The following is a 23612-nucleotide window of genomic DNA, read 5'->3' on the forward strand; positions in this document are numbered from 1 at the left end:
CAGCACCACACCCAGAAATAACTGGCCGTGTAACCTTGAGCAAGTTACTTAACCCCAATTGCTTTAAAAAAAGAAATCCTGCTTAGGGGCAGCCAGGTGGCTCAGCGAGTAAGAGCACCGGCTTCAGTGTCGGGATGACCTGGATCAAATCTGGGCTCAGATACTCAGCACCACACCCAGAAATAATAACTGGCCGTGTAACCTTGAGCAAGTTACTTAACCCCAATTGCTTTAAAAAAAAAAATCCTGCTTAGAAAAATTCAGGAAAGTAGTCAACTAAGTGTAGCATCACGCCTCGTGTTCTACACTTGTAGACCCCGCCTGCTGCAGAGGACCTAAGACATGTGTCTGTTGTTCCTTTAAGAATAACAGAGTAGGGGTGACTAAGTGGCCCAGTGACGATAGCACCGGCCCTGGAGTCAGGAGGACCTGAGTTCAAATCCAGCCTCAGACACTTAACACTTACTAGCCATGGGACCTTGGGCAAGTCATTTAACCCCAACTGCCCTGCCCTCCCCGCTCCAAAAAGAAGGATAACAAAGTAGGGACTATGGGGACTGAGCGAAGATGCCAGAGTGAAAGCAGAGTCTTAAGTCTCTGCTCCAGCCACCTGCGATACCTGTACAAAATGACTCCAAACAAATTTTAGTGCTATAGAACCCACAAAGTGAAACAAATCTCCCACTGAAGGCAGTCCCACTAGGAAGGGTCTGTTGAACGGAGCTCAGAGTGGAGAGCGATTCCGTGTGCTGGCACAAATAGCCAGAGCAGACATCAGGGGAGTCAGTCACTGGCAGCTGTGGCATTTTCCAGGCTCCTAAACTGTAGCGCCAATGCTATATTTACAGTGCCTATGGTCATGATAGAGACTGTGACTGTAACTGTCATATGACATTCAATTGCAAAATATGCCAGACTCTCCAGTCACAGGATAAAGCTGAAGGATTTGTTTAGACACCCAGAAAACCAAATCCCAAAACCAGTGAGCCGAAGTACCAAAGATATTCAGAGGCCATAATAACTCTGAGAGCCACAGCATCCTTCACCCTTCCCACAAACCAGTACATGATCAATATTTACTCACGAGCCTATCTGACTCCTTGCCAAAGCTTCTTTGTCCCCAGCTGCCTGCAGCTGTTGCCAACTGTCAGACTCGCTCTCTACCAGCTTCTTTATGGGCTCTGCTTCTCCTCAGCAAACTCCTTCCACCACAGGCTCCATGTGACCACATTCAGCCTGTAAGAGGGCAGAGATTATCTTCACAGCAGGGGAGCTTCCTGTGGGCTCTAGGGGGTATAGCAGCAAGCACCCCCACATCTCCAGGGTGTCTGCCAACACAGGTTCTTAGATCTGCTTTTCTAAAGGAAAGCAACTCAAAATGGGTTAACAATCTTGCTTTAATCAATCAAACATATCATTTACCTTGTTCAGGGTGAAGTCAGCACCCTGAACTTCAGAGTATACAAACAGAAGTTACAAGAAAACAGAAAAACATATCAAGCAGACAGGCCTCCAAGCTGTCTAACCATTACATCCATACCAAATCACAGTCACCAGAGAGGGAAGCATCAACATCTGGGTTTTTCAAAGCTGGGGGGCTCTCAACGGCTGCCCAGAGTCTCATCTGGTCAAATCACACAACACTTCTCAAAGTGAGCCCCAAAGCAAAGCCTCCCATAGCCTTCTCAGGGCTCAGAGAATATAACAACCCTCTTGACCCACTGCCCAATCACAAAGTATCTCCTGAGAAACAAGCCTCAGACCACAGGCTCCAGGTGCACTTAAACCCAGGGGCAGGGAAGATCTTAAAAATTTACATTCCTATAACAGGGGGCAGAGTTTACTTTTAAAGCAGGGAAGCTTCAAACTCCCCCCTAAGTCTATTAACATGCGGGGAAAATCTTCAAATTCCCATTCCCATTACATAAACCCATAAATGCCAAAGAGAAAGTCAGAGGTCTGTTGGGGAGCTCTGTTGATCCTGGGTGAGAGAAGAGCCCTGTCCAGACTCTGTCCCTGGGGTGGAGGAGATGGCAGTGTCTGCAGCTGCTGCCTGGGCAACTGCCCCCTGACCTCCAGACCCACAGATTGTGGAGGGACCAAGTGACTGTCCAGAAGGCAAATGCAGGAATCTCTTTGCTGGCACTGAGGCAGGATTCTCTTGCTTTGCCCTGCTTGGATCTGGGTTGCAGTCTTGGGTGGTGGTCCTGGGGTGAGGAGTGCTAGCATGGCAGAACTTGTTGAGGCTGTAGAGAGGCAGTCCTCCTCACAGTTCTGAAGCAGGTTCCTAGAAGCTCTGACAACAGCTGCACAAAACCCCAGAAATTTAGCACACACCACTCCACTCTGGAAGCAGAGTCACTGTGGCAAAGAGCTCAAAGTCAAGTAATGGGCTGGCAAGATGAGCAAACAGAGGAAGACAAAACTGTAGAGTCGTTTTTTGGTGATAAAGATGATCAAAACAAGCAGAAGAAGACAACAGTCAAAACACCTGTGTCCAAAGCCTCCAAGAAAACTGAGCTGATCACAGGCCATGGAGGAGCTCAAGAAGGACTTTGAAAATTAAGTAAGAGAAATAGAGGAAAAATTGGGAAGAAAAATGAGAATGATGCCAGTAAATCTTGAAAAATGAGTCAACATCTTGCTAAAGGAGACCCCCCAAAATACTGAAGAAAATAGCACCTTAAAAAATAGACTAACGCAAATGGCCAAAGAGGCCCAAAAGGCCAATGAGGAGAAGAATGCCTTAAAATCTCACATTGGCCAGATGGAAAAGGAATTTAAAAAACTCACTGAAGAGGATAATTCTTTCAAAACTAGATTGGAGGGGTGGCTAGGTGGCACAGTGAATAGAGCACTGGCCTTGGAGTCAGGAGGACCTGAGTTCAAATTCAGTTTCAGACACTTGACACACTTACTAGCCATGTGACTTTGGGCAGGTCACTTAATCCCAACTTCCCTCGAAAAAGTAAAATTAGATTGGAGCAAATGGAAGCTAATGACTTTATGAAAAATCAAGATACTATAAAACAGATTTAAACAAATGAAAAAATAGAAGGTAGTGTGAAATATCTCATTGAAAAAACCACTGACCTGGAAAATAGATCCAGGAGAGATAATTTAAAAATTATTGGACTACCTGAAAGCCATGATCAAAAAAAGAACCTAGACATCATCTTTCAAGAAATTCTCGGGCAGCCAGGTGGCACAGTGAGTAAAGTGCCGGCCCTGGAGTCAGGAGGACCTGAGTTCGGTTCCGGCCTCAGACACTTAACACCCACACAAAAAAACTAGCTGTGTAACCTTGGGCAAGTTACTTAACCCCAAGTGCCCTCCAAAAGGCAAAAAAAAAAAAATTCTCAAGGAAAATTGCCCTGATATTCTAGAACCAGAGGGTAAAATAGAAATTGAAGGAATTCACCAATTGCCTTATGAAAAAGATCCCCAAAAGAAAACTTCTAGGAATATCATAGCCAAATTTCAGAGTTCCCAGGTCAAGGAGAAACTATAAGCAGCCAGAAAGAAACAGTTCAAGTATTGTGCAAGTATGAAGAAGACTCTTGGCCCCTCCCTTCCCCCCCAAGAGTTGGTTCCTCTCAAGTGAATTCCCTTGGCAGAAGTCAGGGTCCACAGGTAGAGATTGTTGGATAGGATGTTAGACTTCTTCAGTGCATTGGTTAGTTTTCTTGAATTTTTTCTTTCACCTTTTTTTTTTTTAAACATTCTCATTATAAGGGCCAGAGTGAGGAGGTACAGAGGGAAATCTAGATAATGCAGAAACGAAACTTTTTTTTTTTAATAGAAGCAGCCAAACCCCAGAACTGTGGTTATTGGGCAAAGCAAACCCCATTTGTTATTCTTAGTCTTTCATTTAATTTTTTTCAGATTAAAAAAGTTTTGTCACAAAGGAGGCCAGAAATGAGCTCTGGAAGTCATGTTCCTATCTCTTTAAACAGAAATATTCACTTATTGGTTTATAAGCAGAGAAATCAGGAACTCTGAACTTTTATTTTCCTTATGTATTATATCGTGCATTGGTCTTGGTTGTTCTTAATGCTTATTGAATATCCGTTGAATAAATTAATGCCAAAGTGAATGATGCATGCAATCTGAAAAAGCAAGCACAAATCCTTTATATCCCCCAATAGCTTTGTAAATGTAGGTTCAGATCTAAGAGGGAAGGACTCACTCACCTTTATAGTCTTCTATCCAGTATTTGTTTCTCTCCTGAGATGACCTATATGTGACCAAGAATCTCTTATTGCTAGATCCCAATCTTGTCTTAGATACAATTTCTGATGGGTGCTAGAGAATGGATCAAATGACACATTTGGGGATTTTTATGTAACAGATTATATGGAAATGGGTTAATAGAAACGCAGGGAATTGCTTTTGCAGAAATCCTCCATGGACAAGATGCAGCAGCTGCACATGGCGCAACAGGAAGCATTGATGAAGCTGGAGAAGCTTGAGTGAGTAGGAGCTTGCATTGTAAGGTTATCCCAGTTCTGAACTGGCAATGTTTGGTGTCCAGCATTGCATTCTCAAGCTGCTGCTTACTGTTGACTAGAGCAACTCAGCTGGGTTGTTGTTTTTAGAAAAAGCTTTTCTTTTGACTTTTACTATAATCCCTCCTTTGACGACTTTTCTAGGTGTTACTGTGTGTCACGTTACTTAGTCCAAGAGCTGTCACCTTGCCTTCCTGAAGTATTTCTGGAAGGATTTCTCTTAAGTCTAGACTCTTTTCTTCTGACCAGTTGATCCCAATTATGTTTTTTTCTTAATCTATCACTTTAGTAATCCTTTCTTTGGCAATACTATGACCATGTTGCCTTTTCCCCCTCAAATGTCCTGTACCCAACCTCAAATACACACACACACACAAATAAAAACATAGACTTCGTAAGAAGTAAAAGTGGTCAATTAAAACAAATCCACACATTTGCTGCGTCTCAGAACATGTTACGTTCTGTGCCTTGAGTTCTTCACTTGTTAGGAGGTAGGTAGGTCCTTTGGAATCATTGTTAAGTCGTTACATTAGAGTTCTTGAGTCTTTCAAGGTAGTTGTTACTATGTAAATTGTTTTCCTGGGTCTGCTCTCTTCCTTCATCAGTTAAATAAAAGGCCTTTCCAGGTTTTTCTAAAACTGTTCCTTTCATTTTTTCTTGCCACATACTAATATCTTGTCATAGTCCCTTACTTCCAGTTCATCGCTACTCCTGTCAGTATTTTTGGACACAGGTCCTTTTCCCTTTTCTTTGATCTCTTTGGGCTGTAGCTTATTGACTTTTGGGGCAGTTTCTAACAGCTTTCCAGAATTACCACATGAATTTGTTAACTCCACTGACAGTTTGTCTGTTTTCCCCACAACCCCTTCAACCATTCGGTGGGGTTGAGAGGGAGTCTTCACAATCTAGATGGCGTTTTCAACTTCTCACTCTCTCACCCTGCCTATATCCAAGCTGTTGTCAAGGCCTAGAGATTTTACCTTTGCAACATTTCTCGAATGTGTGTCCTTCCCTTCTCTGGCATCGTGACCCCCATCCTACCTGTGTAGGCCCTTATCACCTTGGAGCTGGACTGTTGGCAGTGACCTGCTGGTGGGTCTGCCAGTGTTAGGTCTCTCCTCTAATCCACCCTCCATCTGGACACTAAAGTGCAGATCCGACCATATCACTTCTCTCTCTTTCCCACCTCACTGACTCAGTAAACTCTGGTGCCTCCCTGTTACCTCCAGCATCAAGTACAAAATCTTCTTTGGCATTCGAAGCCCTGTAAAACCTAGTGTCAATTCCACCATTTCCCCTTACAGTCTCCTTATGCAGGGCTCTCCACTGTTCTTGAATCCTTCTGTCTTAATACTCTTAATCCTTCTGTCGCTGGCTTCCTTGTTATTCCACCTAGACGGCACTCCATTTCTAGGCTTTGGGCATTTTCTCTGGTCATCCTCCGTACCTGAAATGCTGTCCTTCCTCCTCTGCCTCCTGGCTTCTTTTAAGTCCCAACTAAAATCTCACCCTCTGCAGTAAGCTTTTCCCATCCCCTCTTTTTTATTATTATTAAAGTTTTTTCCTACCTATAAACAAAGCATTTTAGCATTTGATTTTTAAGATGTTGAGTTCCATATTTGCTCTCTCTCTCTCTCTCTCACCTTTTCTTGAGAAAGCAATCAGTTGATAGAGAGTATGCATGTGTGTCATGTAAAACATTTCCATATTAGCCACATTGCAAAAGAAAACAGAGACTAAGAAACCCCCAAAAATAATAAAGTAAATAAAAGTTTACTTCAATCTGCGCTCAGACTCCGTTAGTTCTTTCTCTGGAGATGGATAGCATTTTTCAAAATAAGTCCTTCAGTGTTGTCTTGGATCTTTGTATTGCTGAGCATAGCTAGGTCATTTACATTTGATCATCCCACAGTATTACTGTTACTGTGTACGATGTTCACCTAGTTTTCATTTCATTCAGCATCTATTCATATAAGTCTTCCTAGGTTTTTTTGATATTTCCTTGCTCATCATTTCTTAGAGCCAGCCATTCCCCAGTTGTTACTCATTTCTTCAACTTCCAGTTCTTTGCCACAAAAAAAAAAAATAGCTCCTATGAATACTTTTTTACAGGTAGGACCTTTCCCTTTTTTTTTTTCTTTTTTGAAATATATCTTAGGTATACAGACCTAGTAGTAGTATTGCTGGGTCAAAGGGTATACATGGTTTTATAGCCCTTTGGGCATAGTTCCAAATTGCTCTCCAGAATGGTTGGATCAATTCAGAACCCTACAAACAGTAGATTAGTGTTCCCATTTTCCACTTTCTCTCCAACATTTATCATTCTCCTTTTCTGTTGTATTTGACAGGTGTGAGATGGCACCTCAGAGCTGTTTTAATTTTCATTTCTCTAATCAATAATGATTTGGAGCATTTTTTCATATAACTAAAAATAGCTTTGATTTCTTCATTTGAAAATTGCCTGTTCATATCCTTTGACCATTTACCAGTTGGGGAATAACCTGTATTCTTATAAGTTTGACAGCTCATAGTTTTTAGCTTCCACTTGCCCAGTTCTAATTTTTGAGGAATGATTTTCTTGGAACTTTGTATCTCCTTTTCCATTTGGCCAATTTTACTTTTTAAGGCATTATTTGGTGGATTTTTGTGCCTTTTTTATGACTCTGTTGACTGTCTTGTTCTAAATACCCCCAAAGTGATTTATTATAAATTGTAAGAGAACTGGGAAAAGAGCTCCAAATGAATTAATGTTTGGGAAATACATTCCAGGTAAGAAAAAAATGGTGTTTCAGATGTTTGAAACATGAAAGCAAATGTGGTCATTGATAGGAAAAGGCTCAGAGAAGCTAAGATGAGCAACTTTGATTCCAAAAATGTAAAAAGATCTGTAAACAAGTGCTATTAAGAAGAGTTAACTGAGACTCATTTCCAAGATCTCTAAGGAATTTATAAGAATAATGTCCTTTCTCTTATTGATAAATGGTCAAGGGACACGAAGAGACAGTTTTCAAAGGAAGAAATCCAATCTATCAACCACCATAAAGGGGAATAATGCTCCAGATCACTAATCATTAAATAGGGAAATGAAAATGAAATCAGTTCTGAGGGTTTTATTTCAACCGTCAGATTGACAAGGATGGCAAGAACAAAAAGGGGGAAATGACAAATGTTGGAAAAGCTAGAGGGAAATGGAAACATTCATTGTTGATGGGGCTATGAATTGGTCTTGGCGTTCTGGGAAGCCATTTGGAACAATGCCCCAAAAGTCATTTAACTTAAATTCATAATTAAAAAAATGAAATTTTAGAGGTCACAGGACTGTTGTGAATCAGCAAGCATTTATTAAGTTCCTGCGGTGTGCTAAGCACCGCTAGGCATTGGGGATCCAGAGAAAGGCAAAAAATAAGAAATAGAATGGTTCCCGCTCTCTAGGAGCTCATAGTCGAATGGAAGAGACACACATAAGGCAGATGAAGGATAAGGTGGAGGCAGTCAACAGAAGACCAGAGCATGAAGGAGAAGGAAAGCCGCTTGAGAGAGGAGGCCAGGCCGGGGAGAGCCAGGGAAATACACAGTTGGGAGACCAAGGGGCTTGTGCAAGAACAGCCCAGAGGCCTGTGTCCCTGGATCACAGAGGACAGAAGATGGCCAAGAAAATGTGAGAAGACTGGAAAGGTGGGAGTGAACCAGGTTATAAAGGAGGCTTTTATGTTTAATTCTGGAGGTTGATGTAGGGAGTCCCTGCTCTGGCCCAGAAATCCCACTGCTGGCTTGTACCCCAGGGAAGTCAGAGACACAAAGTAGGTCCTATACACACTTTGTATATGATATATATTTATATATAATACCTTTTGTGAAGGCAAAGAAACAATAACCTGTTGATTAAGGAATGGCTAAAGAAATTGTTGATGCTAGATATCAGGGAATATGATTGTTCCACAGTGAGATGCCCCATGGCTTCATCGATTGATGAGCCCTACCTTCCTGATTCTCATCTCTGATGCTCTGGGGACCCTGGTCTAGTGCCCAGGCAGTGCGTATCTCTAAACCATTGTTTGTAAAGGCCTGATCTGCCTGGATAGAGGAAGCTTCTCATCTCGCCTCCTCCTTCCCAGGGAAGTCACAGATCGAGTTTTCTTCAATTTTTTTATAGACTTAAAATGATCGTTATGTGGAGGGATGGTCATTCCTCAGGCACTGAAAGGCAGAAGTGGGTGCTCTCATGGTCTGACTTCTCTTTCCTTCTTCCTAGCTCCATCCCAGCTGAAGAGCAGGCTGAGTTCAAGCAGCTGTTAGAAGATATCCACGAACTTCAGCAAACACTGAATGGGTTTCATCAGAAAACAGTATGAGCCCTTTGATCTTCAGACCCTTTGGGAGTTTCTAAGCTTTGGGCTGATGGAGCTCATGGGATGTGTTGGGTTCACTTTCACCTGCTCACATCGAGCTTAGACATCACGGTCCTGGGACATGTGGCTGGGGGCTCTGACTCTGGGACCCCTGCACTTAAAAGAGGAGATTAGCCAGACAGAAATACTCTACCCTGGGGATTAGGAAGAAGAAGAAGGCTATCTCCAAAATGCAGTTCAGGGCACCTCCCAGATCATCAGGGGCATTTCTCAGACAACCTTAGGCAGATGACATCAAGTATGATGTTGAAATATAGTATCTTGGCATGGAGTTAGTGATTTGGGGCACATGACTTCCACATTCTGAACCTCAGTTTCCTCATAATGTAAAATGGGTAGAAAATGTAATTCCTGCCAAGTGAGTAGGTTAAAATTCTTAACATTTTTTTTTTTTGTGTTGTGGGCCCCTTTGGCATTCTGTGGAAGCCTAAAAAGCTGTCAGAAGAATTTTTTTTAATGTGTTAAATAAAAATATAGAATTACAGAGGGAATCAAATTGAATGAATAGCAAAATGTTTTTAGAAAACAAGTTAATAGACTTGAAGTTAAGAACCCTGGGATGGTCTGTAAGGTCTCCTTCAAGTTCAGCATTCTGTGGCTGTGCTCTGCTGTCCTAACAGAGCAGTGGTGACCTTCACAGATGGAGTTTAGACCAGGAGCCAAAGAGGAAGAATTTACCAGTTTTTCCTTAGCCCTCTTAGGATTGAGGGTATTCTGATTCTAGAAGCTGCTAGTGATTCTTTAACCAAAAATATTCATGAAGTAAAAGGGCATTTTATTATGTATAGTGTTTATTTTTAGATATAAAAACATCATAAAATATGCAATATTTTTATTATAATATTCTTTTGTGACTTTATGGAACATTTTCAGAAATATGTACCTTCCTTTGTTCTGATGCTATGCTCACCAAGCAACTTTTCATTTCTTCTATCATCTGATTTCCTAAAATGATTTACCTGATAGGAGATAGGGAATGCCCTGTTCACGTGACCAGTAAAGGTTCTAATGCCAGGTCTGCTTCCCATCCTAAATTTGTGTATTAGGGTTCTGGTACATTGGTATGGCATAGGAATTTAGTTAAAATGAGCCCGTATCACACAGTCTGATCATCCTTGGGTCAGTTGATAAATGCATAGTCACTGTGTTTACAATGATTTCACCATTCATATGCTGGTGCTATTTGAGTGTTATTAAAGCTATGTCCTGTCTTTATAAGAATGAATATTTGTGCTGGTTATAAGTAGGAGTGTGAAAAAAGCACACTTAAGTTCTGTTTAAACCAATGACAGATTTTGTTTAAAAATATTTTCTGGGTTATTAAAGAATTCTTAATTACTGTTTTCTGACCTAGGTAACAGTACAAGACGGAATTTCCCAGAAGAAGTTAGACCTTTCTAAGACCACTAAACATCTGGTAAACATCTTTATTAATTTCCATTTAATTAGACTTACAACTGTGAGCCTGGGAAGTCAGATGGAGGAAGATGGCCTAAACAGTCAGGGTACAATGGAGCTTTCATTGGACAGCAAACATTTCCTTATCTGAGGAATACAGTCATGTCCAAAAGGATTTCTTGTCCTAGTTGAAACATTAAAACAAAATCTCTTGTCCATAAAGTGACAAGAGTCATGGTATTGTGAAGAGTATTGGACTAGAACTTAGGAGTTCTGAGTTCTACTCTTTATGCTGCCTCTGTGGGGCCTTGGGTAAATCATTTGTCTCTGGGCCTCAGCCTATTCATCTATAAGATGAAAGTCACTCTGCAAGCATATATTAAGTTCTTCCTGTGTGCCAGACACTGCTAAGCCCTGGGCATACAAATACAAGCAAAAAGACAAACAGTCCCTGCCCTCCAGGAGATTACAATGCATGAAAGGGTGTTCTGAAGTGGGGAGAGGGATTGACTAAGAAAGTACCAGCCAGGGATGTAATGGAGAAGAGCCACCTGCTCTGGATTCTGTCCTTGAATGGAAATTCTGGACCGAGTCCTGCAGTGGGAGGAAGCAGCTCTGGGGCAGGAGTCCAAGATGAAGAGCTCTTTGGGGTGTGATGGGCAAGTCCACACAGGTAGAGCCTAGTGAGAAACTGAGAGCAGCAGAGGAGAGCACAGAAGTCAAAATTCTGGCCACATTAAATCAGAGCTTTTACCCAAATAAAACCAGGCCACCTAGGATAACGAGGGAAAAGATTTAAACTGAATTGTTATGGATAACTTTGTGCTTTTATATCACCTAAAATTCTCCTAGTATACCACTCCCTTCTGTTTCCCAGAGTGCATTCCACAGAACTTAATTTAAAAAAAAATAAAAATAAAAAGAGGAGGAAAAAGGAAAAAAATCAGGAAAACCAATCACTACATCAAACAGTCTAAAAATATATTCAGTGGTCCGTACCTGCGGAGCTCCCACCCCTGCAGTGGGATTGAGGAAGATATCATCTTGTCATATTTTCTTTTTGGGGCCACACTTAAATATATTGTAATTCTGCAACATTCTCCTTTTGTTTTGTGGTGATTGCTCTTTCCATTTACATTGCTGTGGTCATTGTGTGTGTTTTTTAAAATTTATTTTTTTTTAATTTTGAGTTCCAAATTCTATCCCCCCCACTTCCCTCCCCTCCTATTTCTCTGAGATGATAAGCAGTCTGATACAGATTATGCATGTGCAGTCGTGTAAAACACTTCCACATTAGTCATTTTGTCCAAGAAGACTCAAGCTTCAGGCTGTATTCAGACAATGTCAGCTCTTTCTCTGGAGGCAGATAGTCTGCTTTATCATGAGTCCTTTGGGATTGTCTTGGATCACTGTATTGCTGAGAAGAGCTAAGTCATTCACAGTTCTTCATTGTACAATGTTACTGTTACATATACAGCGTTCTCTTGGTTCTGCTCACTTTGCTTTTATTTCACATAAGTCTTTCCATGTTTTTCTAAAATCAGCCAGCTCATTATTTCTTACAGCTCAGTAGTATTTCATCACAATCATATACCACAACTTGTTCAGACATTCCCTAATTGATAGGCATCTCTTCAATTTCCAATTCTTAGCCACACAAAAAAAGCTGCTATAAGTATTTTTGTACAAATAAGCCCTTTCTTCCCCCTTCTCCCCCCTCTTTATTTTTTGGGATAAAGACCTAGAAGTCGTGTTGCTGCATCAGAGTATGCACAGCTTTATGGCCCTTTGGGCATAGTTCCAAATTCTTCTACAGAATGGTTGGTCAGTTCACAACTTCATCAACAATGCATTAATGCTCAGTTTTTACCACCTCCTCTCCTTTTTTGGCATATTAATAAATCTGATAGGTGTGAGGTGGCACCTCAGAGTAGTTTCAATTTGTAGTTCTCTAATCAATGATTTGGAACATTTTTTATATGATTACATGGCATTGATTTTTTTTGTCTGAAAACTGCTTGTTTATATTGTCCATTTATCAGTTGGGGAATGGTTTTTATTTTTATAAATTTGTCTCAGTTCTCTATATATTTGAGAAATTAGTCCTTTTTCAGAGATATTGTAAAGTCTTTCTCCAGTTTTCTACTTCCTATAATTGTGGTTGCATTGGTTTTCTGCAAAAACTTTCTATTTTTATATAATAAAAATTATCTTGCTTTACATTTTGTAATGCCTTCTATATTTTCGTTCGTCCTAAATCCTTCCCTTATCCATAGATGTGACAGGTAAACTATTTTATGGTCCCCTAATTTGCTTATGCTATCACCCTTCATGTGTGAATCATGTATCCATTTTGACCTTATTTTGGTATACAGTGTGACATGTTGGTCTATACTGGGTGTCTGTCATGCTGTTGTGTCCAGTTTTTCAAAACTTTATTTTGTCAAATAAGTAGTTTCTGTTCCCAAAATCTGGATCTTTGGATTTATCATATATGAGATTACTGTGGTCATTTAATATAATGTGTACCTAATCTATTCTTTGACCAGTACAAGATTGTTTTGATAATTACTACTTTATACATTGTGATTAACTCTTACGGGAAGTGCCCAAGGGTCCACATTGAGTACATGGCAGATTGTGACCAGAACTCTGATTTGCAGCCTCAGACCCAATCCACTGGTTTTTATGCTTCATGGCTAAAAGCAGTTTGGGTTTTGGGTAACCACAATGACTATCCATTGATTTCATTTATCCATCTTGAGCTATATTATTGGAGGGAAAGACCCCTGCTCTCCCAAATAGATTGTCTAACATGAAGATTTAATATTCTTTCTCAACAGAATGAATTAAAATTGTCACTAGTTACTTTGAAAGAAGAACAGGAGAGTTTAAAAACGAAAATCGTGGACTCTCCCGAGAAATTAAAGAATGATAAAGAGAAAATGAAAGAGACAGTGCAGAAACTCAGAAGTTCAAAGGTGAGTAATTCTGGAGGGTTGTTTTTATGATTTAGAGAAAGTTTTCTTATTTTTAATAGTATTTTTCTCCTAATTATATATCAAGACAACTTTTAGCATTAATTCTTTTTATGCTACTTGGTTTTTCGTGCAATACTTTTTTTCCAAATCATTTTAAAATTAATTTAAACTTAAAATATTTAAATATACAATATGAAAAGGAAAAGAAACAAACTTAAATACAAAATAAGAAAAGAAGAAAGATGCATTGCTATTTTCACAGCAGAATGTAAGAGAGGAATCAAAATATATAGCAATTAATTTCCATTTCAAGAAAGCCTATATAATAAATATTGTACATTGTGTTCAGAGCTGCCCATCTTATTTTTTCTTGAGTTTTCTTTTGTTCTGTGCTGTGCACTTTTTACTTTGTTCTTTTTCCCTCCCTATTCCCCCTCCCTCCAGAAGGCTGCAATTAAACACACACACATGCACTTTCTCTCTATATATGTACATATATATATACAGATAGATCACATATACACAAATATGTATTTATATATGTACGTATGCTCATACATACATTCATTTAGATATCTATAATCATACTCATATATGGACACATACATTCATATATAAGACCACACTCTTCATTGTTTGTTCTCTGTTTCTCTGAGGGTGGATAACACCTTTCCTAATAAGTCCAGTTCTTTCCATATTTTTCTATGTCCACCAACTCATCATTTCCTACCCCACAGCAATATTATTTTAAGTAGTCTAAAACAATATCAATATGGCTGACATATAGTATAGTATAGTTTCCCTATTTTTCTCTTTTGATTAGAGGTATTTTAGCTTAATTTTGTCTGAGATCATGATTACTACCCCTGCTTTTTGTTCCTAATAAATTTTACTCCTGATCTTTATTTTATGTTTGTGTGTATTTCTTATTTCCTATCCCTCCTGATTTTACTTGTGCCCGCCACCTTGCCCTCCTATTATTTAACCTATTCCCCTCCAAACATTCCTCCTTTATCCTCTTGTTTCTGTCTGAATTTACAAGACTTTTATAAGCCCCCCAGATATACGTGTTATTTCCTCTTTATCCCATTCCTGTTACTCTAGACACCCTTCTATACAACCACCTCCCTCACCCTCTTATAAGACTTTTATTCCCTTCTAAATGTATATATTCTCTTGTTTAACCCAGATCTTATGTGAATAGGCTTCCTTCTAATAATCCCTCCTTTATCTTCTCTCCCCTCCTTATCCCCTTAGCCTTTTATTTCTTTCCGAATTTAGAAGACTTTTACACCACTTGCATGTGTGTCTATATGTATGGTTCCCCCTTTAACCCATTCCTGATGAGGGTAGGGTTCCAGAACTACCAGCTCTCCTCCCCCGTCTAATTCCTCTGTCAGTCCTTCTTGCACCTCATTTTGTATAAGAAAATTACTTTTTTTTCCTTTTTCCTAAATGGCTTTACTTTGTAGAATCACATCTTTCTTTTGAACTACCTAATTACTAATAACAGTCATAGACATACGTTTTGTACTTCCTCACATAAAAAGTAAAAGTCTAGTCTTTGATATGTGCCTTATATTTCTCTTGGCTCTTGTATGTCAGGTTTTCTATTAAGTTTGGGTTTTTTTTGCAAGAAAATCCTGAAAGTCTGGCAATTCATTGAATATCTGCCTTTTTTCATTCAGTTTTATACTTATATATATGTTATATATATAATAATTACATATATATTAATATTATATATACTTTATACTTATTTTATAAATAAAAAATTAATTTTGCTGAGTATAATATTTTCAGTCACAACCGCAGTTCTTTTGCTCTTTGAAATATAGTGTTATAAGACCTGCACTCTTTTTTTACCTTAATTTTTAATTAATTAATTAATTTTTAGTTGTCAACATTCATTTCCACAAGATTTTGAGTTCCAAATTTTCTCCCCATCTCTCCCCTCCCCCCCACCCTGAGATGGGGCACGCATTCTGACTACCCCTTCCCCCGGGCTGCCCTCTCTTCTATCACCCCTCCCCATCCTTTTCCCCCTTATTTTCTTGTAGGGCAAGATAGATTTCTATACCCCATTGCCTGTGTATCTTATTTCCCAGTTGCATGTGAAAACAGTTTTTGTTTTTTTTTCTTTTTTTCTCTCTTTTTTATTTTTTATTTTACATGATTCATTTCCACAAGATTTTGAGTTGCAAATTTTCTCTCCATTTTTCCTACCCACTACCCCCAAACAGCAATCCCACTGAATATTCCCTCCCCCAATCTGCTCTCTCCCATGTCTTCCCCCATCCAACTTTCCAGTAGGGCATGGTGGATCTCTGTGCCTCAGTGCCTGTATATCTCATTTCCCAGTTACATGTAAAATAATAGTAATAATGATAATAATATCTATTTATTTAAACATTTGATTTTAAAACTTTGAATTCCAGATTCTTTCCCTTCATCCCTTGTCACCCACCCTCACTGGGAAGATAAGCAATTCAGTATAGGTTGTACATGTGTAGCTAATGCAAAACATTTCCATAGTGGACATATTGTGAAAGACTGACTATATTTCCTTCCATTCTATCCCACCCCCCACTTGTTCTATTCTCTACTTTGATCCTGTCCCTTTTCAAAAGGGGGTGCTTCCAATTTCCCTCCCCCACTCAGCCTGCCCTCCCTTCCATCATCCCCCTTCTCATCTATTCTCCTGTAGAGTAAGATACCCTATTTAGTGTGTATGTCATTCCCTCTCTAAGCCAAATTCAATGAGAATAAGGTTGACTCATTCCCTTTTGCCTTCCTATTCTTCCCCTCCATTGTAATCCCTTGCCCCTTCTATATGAGATAATTTACCCCATTTTGTCTCTCCCCATCTCCTCTCATTATATTCCTCTCTCACCTCTTAATTTCACCTTTTAAGTATCATCGCTTCTTATTAAATTGGTCCTGTGCCCTCTGTCTATGTATACCTGTATACATATATACACATACTCGCATATGTATTCATACGCCCATATAACCCTTCTATATAGACATATATGTCTATATATATATATATATATATATATATGTACTCATTTCTATTCCCTTCAACTATTCTCATACTGAGAAAAGCTTCATCAGTTACAATTATCATTTTTCCATGTAGGAATGTAAATAGTTCAACTTTGATTAAGTTCCTTGTGATTTCTTTTTTTTTTTTTTTGGTGCTTAATAATGTTTATTGATTGATTGAATTTAGTTATCTATAATTTTCTTACCTAACCATAGTTATCTATATGCCCTCCTGGCCACTAAAGAGAAAGGCATGTGCCTTAGGACACCCCTACATTGATTTGAGATTTGCCCAGTTGAGGGCTTTTGTTCATTGTAATCTTGTGTATCACTCAAGGCAATGAAAATACAATTGAATTGCTGGTCAGGTTTTTGGTATTTCTCCCACATTGTAACCTAATCATTTCCCTTAATCGAATTTCTTCCATTCTCCACCCCAAAGACGGAGGGGAAAGGAGGAGTTATCACAAACAATTTTTCTTAAAACATCAGAATTAGAATACAATGCCACTGGGAAAACTGAGGCCTGTCACACCTCTCCTTTCTTTCACTTTTCTTATTTTTCTTCTATTCTCTGCCTTGTACTGACCCTTGATCTCACCATAGGCTCTGTTGCTTTTTAGTGTGACTTTGAGAAGTCATTTCATTTTTCTGAGCTTTGGGTCTGCCGTTTGAGAGGTGGATCTCAAATTCCGCTTCTAGTGTCGAAGGGCCAACCTTCTCATGCTTCTCTTGCTTCTTGTATCTGAAGGTCAGATTTTCTATTCAACTCTGGCTTTTTCATCAAGAATACTTGAAAGTCCTCTATTCCATTGAATGACTGTATTTTCCCCTGAAACATGATGCTCTGTTTTGCTGGGTAGGTGACTCTTGGTTTTAATCCCAGTTCCTTTGACCTCTGGAATATCATATTCCAAGCCCTTTGATCCCTCAGTGTAGAAGCTGCCAGATCCTGTGTTATCCTGATTGTGTTTCCACAATATTTAAATTGTTACTTCCTGGGTGCTTGTAATATTCTCTCCTTGATCACGGCACTCCAGAACCTGGCTATAATATTCCTAGGAGTTTTCTTTTGGGGATCTTTTTCAGGAGATGATTGGTGGATTCTTTCAACCTCTATTTTGCCCTCTGGTTCTAAAACATTAGGGTAATTTTCCTTGAGAATTTCTTGAAGGATGATTTCTAGGTTCTATTTTTTATCACGGCTTTCAAGTAGTCCAATAATTTTTAGATGATCTCTCCTGGATCTGTTTTCCAGGTCAGTGGGTTTTCCAATGAGATATTTCACATTGCCTTCTGTTTTTTCATTTGTTTGAATCTGTTTAATAGTATCTTGATTTCTCATACAGTCACTAGTTTTCATTTGCCCCAATCTAATTCTGAAGGGCATCTAATTCTGAAGAATGATTCTCCTCAGTGAGCTTTTGAGATTCTTTTTCCATCTGGCAAATTCGACTTTTTAAGGTATTTTTCTCCTCATTGGCTTTTTGAGCCTCTTTTGCCATTTGAGTTAGTCTATTTTTAAAGGTGTTATTTTCTTCACTCAGGTTGTTGATTCTCTTTTCGTGATTTTCTTGCATTGTTCTCATTTCTCTTCCCAGTTTTTCCTCCACTTCTCTTATGGTTTTCAAAATCCTTCTTAAGCTCCTCTGTGGCCTGTAACCAGTTTATATTTTTCTTGGAAGCTTTTGGTACAGGAGTTCTGACTTCATTGTTTTCCTCCTGTTCCATGCTTTGATCCTTTTTTGTCCCCAAAATAGGAATCTAAAGTTGTTTTGTTTCTTTGCTTCCTGTGCTTGCTCATGTTGCCACTCAATTACTTGACTTTTGAGCTTTTTGGCACAGTAGAACTCTGCTTCCAGAGAGGAGAGCTTTGTCCTAAATCGCTGGGTTTTAGCAGCCACCGGAGTGGCTGCCCTCTCTGAAGCCTCCACCAGCTCTGACACCTGGTCACACACCCTCGGACCGCCACCCTAGACAGCGATCTGGATACCAGTAGGTTAAAGCAAGAGTGATTACCCCTTAGAATGGTCACTTGGTCCCCCTATAATCTGCAGGCCAGGAGCTGTGAAGTAGCCATGTGGCAGCGGCGGCTACCATGCTTCAGCTGCTTCTCCCTCTGGGGGCAGAGGTTGGACCGCAGTTCTGGATCCCCTGGTTCCAAAGGCCACACTGACTTTTCACTTTGTCTTTGGCATTTATGGTTTAATAATTCTGGAAACCACCACAGCTGCTAGTGCTGCACTCTCTCCAGTCCCTCTAGCCTCAGCTAGTTGGGGTGTCCTTGGGCTAAAACCACAGACTCATGCCGGGCTGGGCTGTGCTCCCAGTGCGCTGTGATGGACCCTTCCTGTCTGTCTGCCGGGCTGCCTTCAGGAGGAGATTTGTTTCTCTCTGTCACTTTGTGGGTTCTGTAGCCCTAAAGTTTGTTTAGAGTCATTTTTTATAGTATTTGAGGTAGTTATGGGTATAGCACACGGAGTTTTCCTGCTTCTGTCCTGCCATCTTGACTCCACTCTTCTATTTTTTCATGCTTTATATTTTGTTTTATTATTTCTTTGTCTCTTGTAACTTCACTGGCTTCCCCAGGGAGTCATTTTCTTCTTTAAGATTCTGAATCTCCTTTTGACTTTCTTTTCCTAATCTTGTTCTTTTTGGATTGTTCTTATTTTTTTTCTTAGTTTTTCTTCATTCTCTCTCATTTGATTTTTAAAGTCTTTTTAAAGTTCTATGAATTCTTTTTGGGCAGGTAAGAGAGTATCTTCCTCTGTGATGAACCCCCATTTTTTCTATTCTCATAGTAACTTTGTGTAGTTGCGTTCTTCCTCCTTTGCCTGCTCATTTTTATTTTTTAATTTGTAGGAGCTTATTGTAATCATCTCTAGTCCTGGGATGTGTGGGTGGTACCTCTGACCTTAGATCCTCTGTTCTCACCTATTTCCTGGAACTGACACCAAGAAGTCTGTCCCCCTATAAGTACCCGTAGTTAGTGATGTCCGTGCCCCACTGCTTCTGTACTCATCAGGTGTGTGTTGGTTCCTTCTTGGCCAGGGCCGAGTCTTAGCAGCACAGCTGGGTGTGGGGTCCCATATCATTAAAGGTTCTCACAGTCTTCCTCTGCTCAGATGCCTGACTCCCCTCACTGCCCTGGAGATAAAAATTCCTGGGGCTGGGACCCTCCCAACCCAGTTAGCCCCAGGGTTCACTGCTTGATGTTTCAGTGGAGCTACATTTCACTGGGAACCAACCTCACTCCTGGGATTTTTCTTTGGATCTTCTCCCAGTTGTCCCAGAAGGATCACAGTTCTGTCCCAACTCTTGTTTATTTTTATCCCTCTAGGTTCACCCCGAGGTGCTATTTTGTCTTGCTTGTATGGGAAAATCTGTAGAGCTTGGGATTTTCTGACTTACCCTGCCATTTTCCCAGAATCCTTTAGCATTTATTTTTACAGGATTTTGAGTTCCAAATTTTTCTCCCTTCCTACTTCCTTTCCCTTTTCCAACAGTGGTAGGCAATTTGATATAGGCTATGCATGTGCTGTCATGTAAAACATTTTTACATAGGCACAGTTGTAAAAGAAAAAACAGATCAAAAGGAAAAAAAGCACAAAAATGAATAAAGTGAAAAAATATGCTTTGATCTGCATTCAAGAGTCCATCAGTTCTTTATGTGAATGTGGAGAACATTTTCCTTTGTGAGTCCTTTGTACTTAGATCATTGTGTTACTGAGAAGAACTGAGTCATTCTTAGTTGATCATCACATAGTGTTGCTGATACTATTTTCCTGGTTCTCATTTCATTTTGTATCCGTTTGTACAAGTCATTCCAGGTTTTTCTGAAATTTGCCTGTTCATTATTTATTATTGCACAAGAGTATTCCATTACAATCATATACCACAGCTTGTTCAGCCATTCCCCAATTGCTGGTCATCTCTTCAATTTCCAACAATTTGTCACCATGAAAAGGGTTGCTATAAATATTTTTGCACATGTAGGTCTTTTTTCCTTTTTTGTGACCTTTGGGATATTGACCTAGCAGTGGTATTGTTGGATCAAAGTGTATCCACAATTTGGTAGCCCTTTGGGCATAGTTCCAAATTGCTGGTTGGATCAGATCACAACTCCACCAACAGTGTATTAGTGTCCCAATTTTCCCATATTTTCTCCAACCTTTATTATTTTCCTTTTTTTCTCATATTAGCCAATATAAGTGTGAGATGGTACCTCAGAATTGTTTTAATTTGCATTTCTCTAATCAAAAGTGATTTAGAGTACTTCTTCAAATGGGCATAGATAGCTTTGATTTTTTCATCTGAAAATTGCCTGTTTATACCCTTTGACCATTTATCAGTTGGGAAATGGTTTGTATTCTTATAATTAATTCTCTATATATTTGACAAATGAGGTCTTTATCAGAAGCACTTGTAAAGATTGTTTTCCAGTTTCCCACTTTCCTTCTAATCTTGGTTGCAATGGTTTTGTTTGTACCAAAAGCTTTTTATTTTAATATAATCAAAATTATCTATTTACATTTTATAATACTGTGCCCTCCCTTCTATCAGTTCCCCCCAGTATTCCCCCGTTGGGTTCTATATTCAACTGATTGTGTCTATGATTCCCTCTTTGAGCCAATATTGATGGGAGTAAGAGTCAAGTGATGCCCGTCACCTATCCTCTGCTGTACTAATAAGTCTTTTGCATCTTTTCATGTGAAATAATTTACTCCATTCTAACTCTCTCAGTGTATTCCTCTTTCTCATCCCTTAATTATTTTAATGAAAAAGAAAGTTACAAAGGAAAGTGGCTGAGCAATACCAGATCTCAAACTATATTATAAAGTAGTAATCATCAGAATTATCTGATACTGGCTAAGAAATAGAGTGGTGGATCAGTGGAATAGACTAGGTACATGAGACACAGTAGTCAGTGACCATCAGTGTTCGATAAACCCCAAAAATCTTTGGGATAAGAACTCTATCTGACAAAAACTGTTGGGAAAACTGGAAAATAATGGGATGGAAACTAGGTATAGAACAATATCTCACACCATATAGCAAGATAAAGTCAAAACGAGTCCCTGATTTAGATATAAAAGGTGACACCATCAGCAAATGAGAAGAGTTTACCTATCAGATCTATGGGGAATGAAAGAACTCATGACCAAACAAGAGATAGAGAGCAATAAAAACTACATTCAGCAAAGGGCAGTGGAAAGATAGATTACAGAGTTAATTGGAAACTAAATAAATGGCAATTCTGCCTAAACTGATTCACTTCTTTGGTGGCATACCAATCAAACTGCCAAAAATTCATTTGATAAGAACTAGAAAAAATAACAACAAAATTCATCTGGAAGAATATCAAGGTGTGTGGGATACAGAGACCCTAATCCCCAAAACTGATCACTTAGAGACCTCTCAAAATGAAGTAGAAAGGTTTATTAGAATCTCGCAAGAAGCGGGTGGTCCAATCGCTGGAACTATGCCCAGAGAGAGGAGGCTGCCTTACAGGAGAAGAAGCCGGGTTAAATGAGCAAGGGTTACCTGCCTCTCCCAAACATTAACCTAATCATTACTAATGAGGATCTAATCTTGTTAGATAACATACATAATACATGAGGTCCAACCTCAGAATACTGAACCCCCTTCAGTCCAACCTAGATGTGTCCTTATCTGGGCCTGAGTGTCCCAAGGCAGCTGTCTGCTTTCTGATTGGTCAAATCCACCTGCTGCTGCCAACATTATTTCATTTTTAGTATTATCTAGGAGTTCTCTGGTTACTCAAACTTTTAACCAAGGCTACTGTCTGGTACTTTTTATCAGTAGTCTTGTTTCAGCAATTCTTGCAGTTCTATAGAAACTTAACCCTTTGCTACCTCTCACACTACCGTGCCTTTCCCCAAACTAAAAACACTTCTAATTTGGTCTCAATAGTTAATCCAATCAGTTGTATTAATACTCAGTAGCTCTTACACTACCTTGAAACACACAATGACTTACATATATATATTTATATAGGAAGACAATACTGAACTTAGTTACAAAATATAAGGAAGAATGTATATATGATGTTCAGAATGGGGAAACTTCACTGCAAGTTATTCCTCACAAAGGTAATTAATGAAAAATTATTTTCATTTATTTTTTGTCATTCCCTCAAATTTACCTTATACCTGTATCCTCTAGGTATATTCCTCCTAGCTGCACCATCAGTGATATAATTTTTAAGAATTCCAAGTATCATCTTCCCATGTAGGTAAAATTTAGCTCTATTGAATCCCTTATGTTTTCTTTTCCTTTTTTACCTATTTATGCTTCTCTTGGGACTTGATATCAGAGATCAAATTTTTGGTTTTATGGTGGTCTTCTTAAGAAATCTTGAAACCCTTCTATTTCACTGAATAACCATTTTTTCCCTTGATGTATCTGTAGCAGCAAGCACCCCAAGCGTCCTCAGGGTTTGCTGCCACCACAGGTTCTTGGATCTGCTTTGTTAAAGGAAAGCAACTCAAAATGGGTTAACAAGCTTACTTTAATCAGTCAGACATATATCGTTTACCTTGTTCAGGGGAAAAGGTCAGCACCCCGAACTTCAAAGTACACAGACAGAATTATCAAGACAAAAACAGATCAAGTAGACAGCTTTCCAAACTGTCCAGCCATTACATCCATACCCAGTCAACATCTGGGTTTCAACATCTGGGTTTTTCAAAGCCGGGGGGACTCTGGACAACGGCTTCCCAGAATCCAGATCAAGTCACAGAACACTTCTCAAAGTGAGCCCCCTCACATCAGCTTATATAGCCCTCTCCTGGCTCAGAGAATGTAACAACCCCATTGACCCACTGGCCAATCAAAAAGTATCTACTGAAAAACAAGCCTCCCACCCCAGGCTTCAGGTGCACCTCAGCCTAGGGGCAGGGAAGATCTTCCAAATTTGCATTCACATTACAGTATCATGCTTAATTTCACCAGGTCAGTCATTTCTTGGTTGTAGTCCCAGCTCCTTTGCCTTCAGGAATATCATGTTCCATGACCTCTCATCTTTTAATGGTGTAGCAGCTAAGTCCTATGTGATTCTGATTGTCCTATGTGATTCTGATTGTGGCTCCGTGATATTTGAATTGTTTCTTTCTTGCTACTGGCAGTATTTTTTCCTTGACCTGATGGTTCTGGAATTTGGTTAATGTGTTCCTTGGAGTTTTTATTTTGGGATTTCTTTCTATGCCCTCTGGTTCCAGGACATCAGGGTAGTTTTCCTTGATAAT

General features: G+C 39.4%; 1 protein-coding gene across 1 annotated transcript in view; it reads left to right on the top strand.

Annotated features, from left to right (window-relative positions):
* LOC138158301 (kinetochore protein Nuf2-like) overlaps positions 1-23612 on the top strand; it is a 45034-nt gene that overhangs the window by 9512 nt on the left and 11910 nt on the right. The window contains exons 7-10 of the mRNA XM_069084492.1: positions 4399-4472; positions 8761-8854; positions 10272-10334; positions 13159-13296. Coding sequence (XP_068940593.1) covers positions 4399-4472; positions 8761-8854; positions 10272-10334; positions 13159-13296 — 369 coding nt within the window. The remainder of the gene's footprint in view (positions 1-4398; positions 4473-8760; positions 8855-10271; positions 10335-13158; positions 13297-23612) is intronic.

This window comes from Petaurus breviceps, unplaced genomic scaffold, assembly GCF_028583685.1.
Source record: "Petaurus breviceps papuanus isolate PSGF00001 unplaced genomic scaffold, PetGlider_PUasm1.0 174, whole genome shotgun sequence".
Taxonomy (NCBI): Eukaryota; Metazoa; Chordata; class Mammalia; order Diprotodontia; family Petauridae; genus Petaurus; species Petaurus breviceps.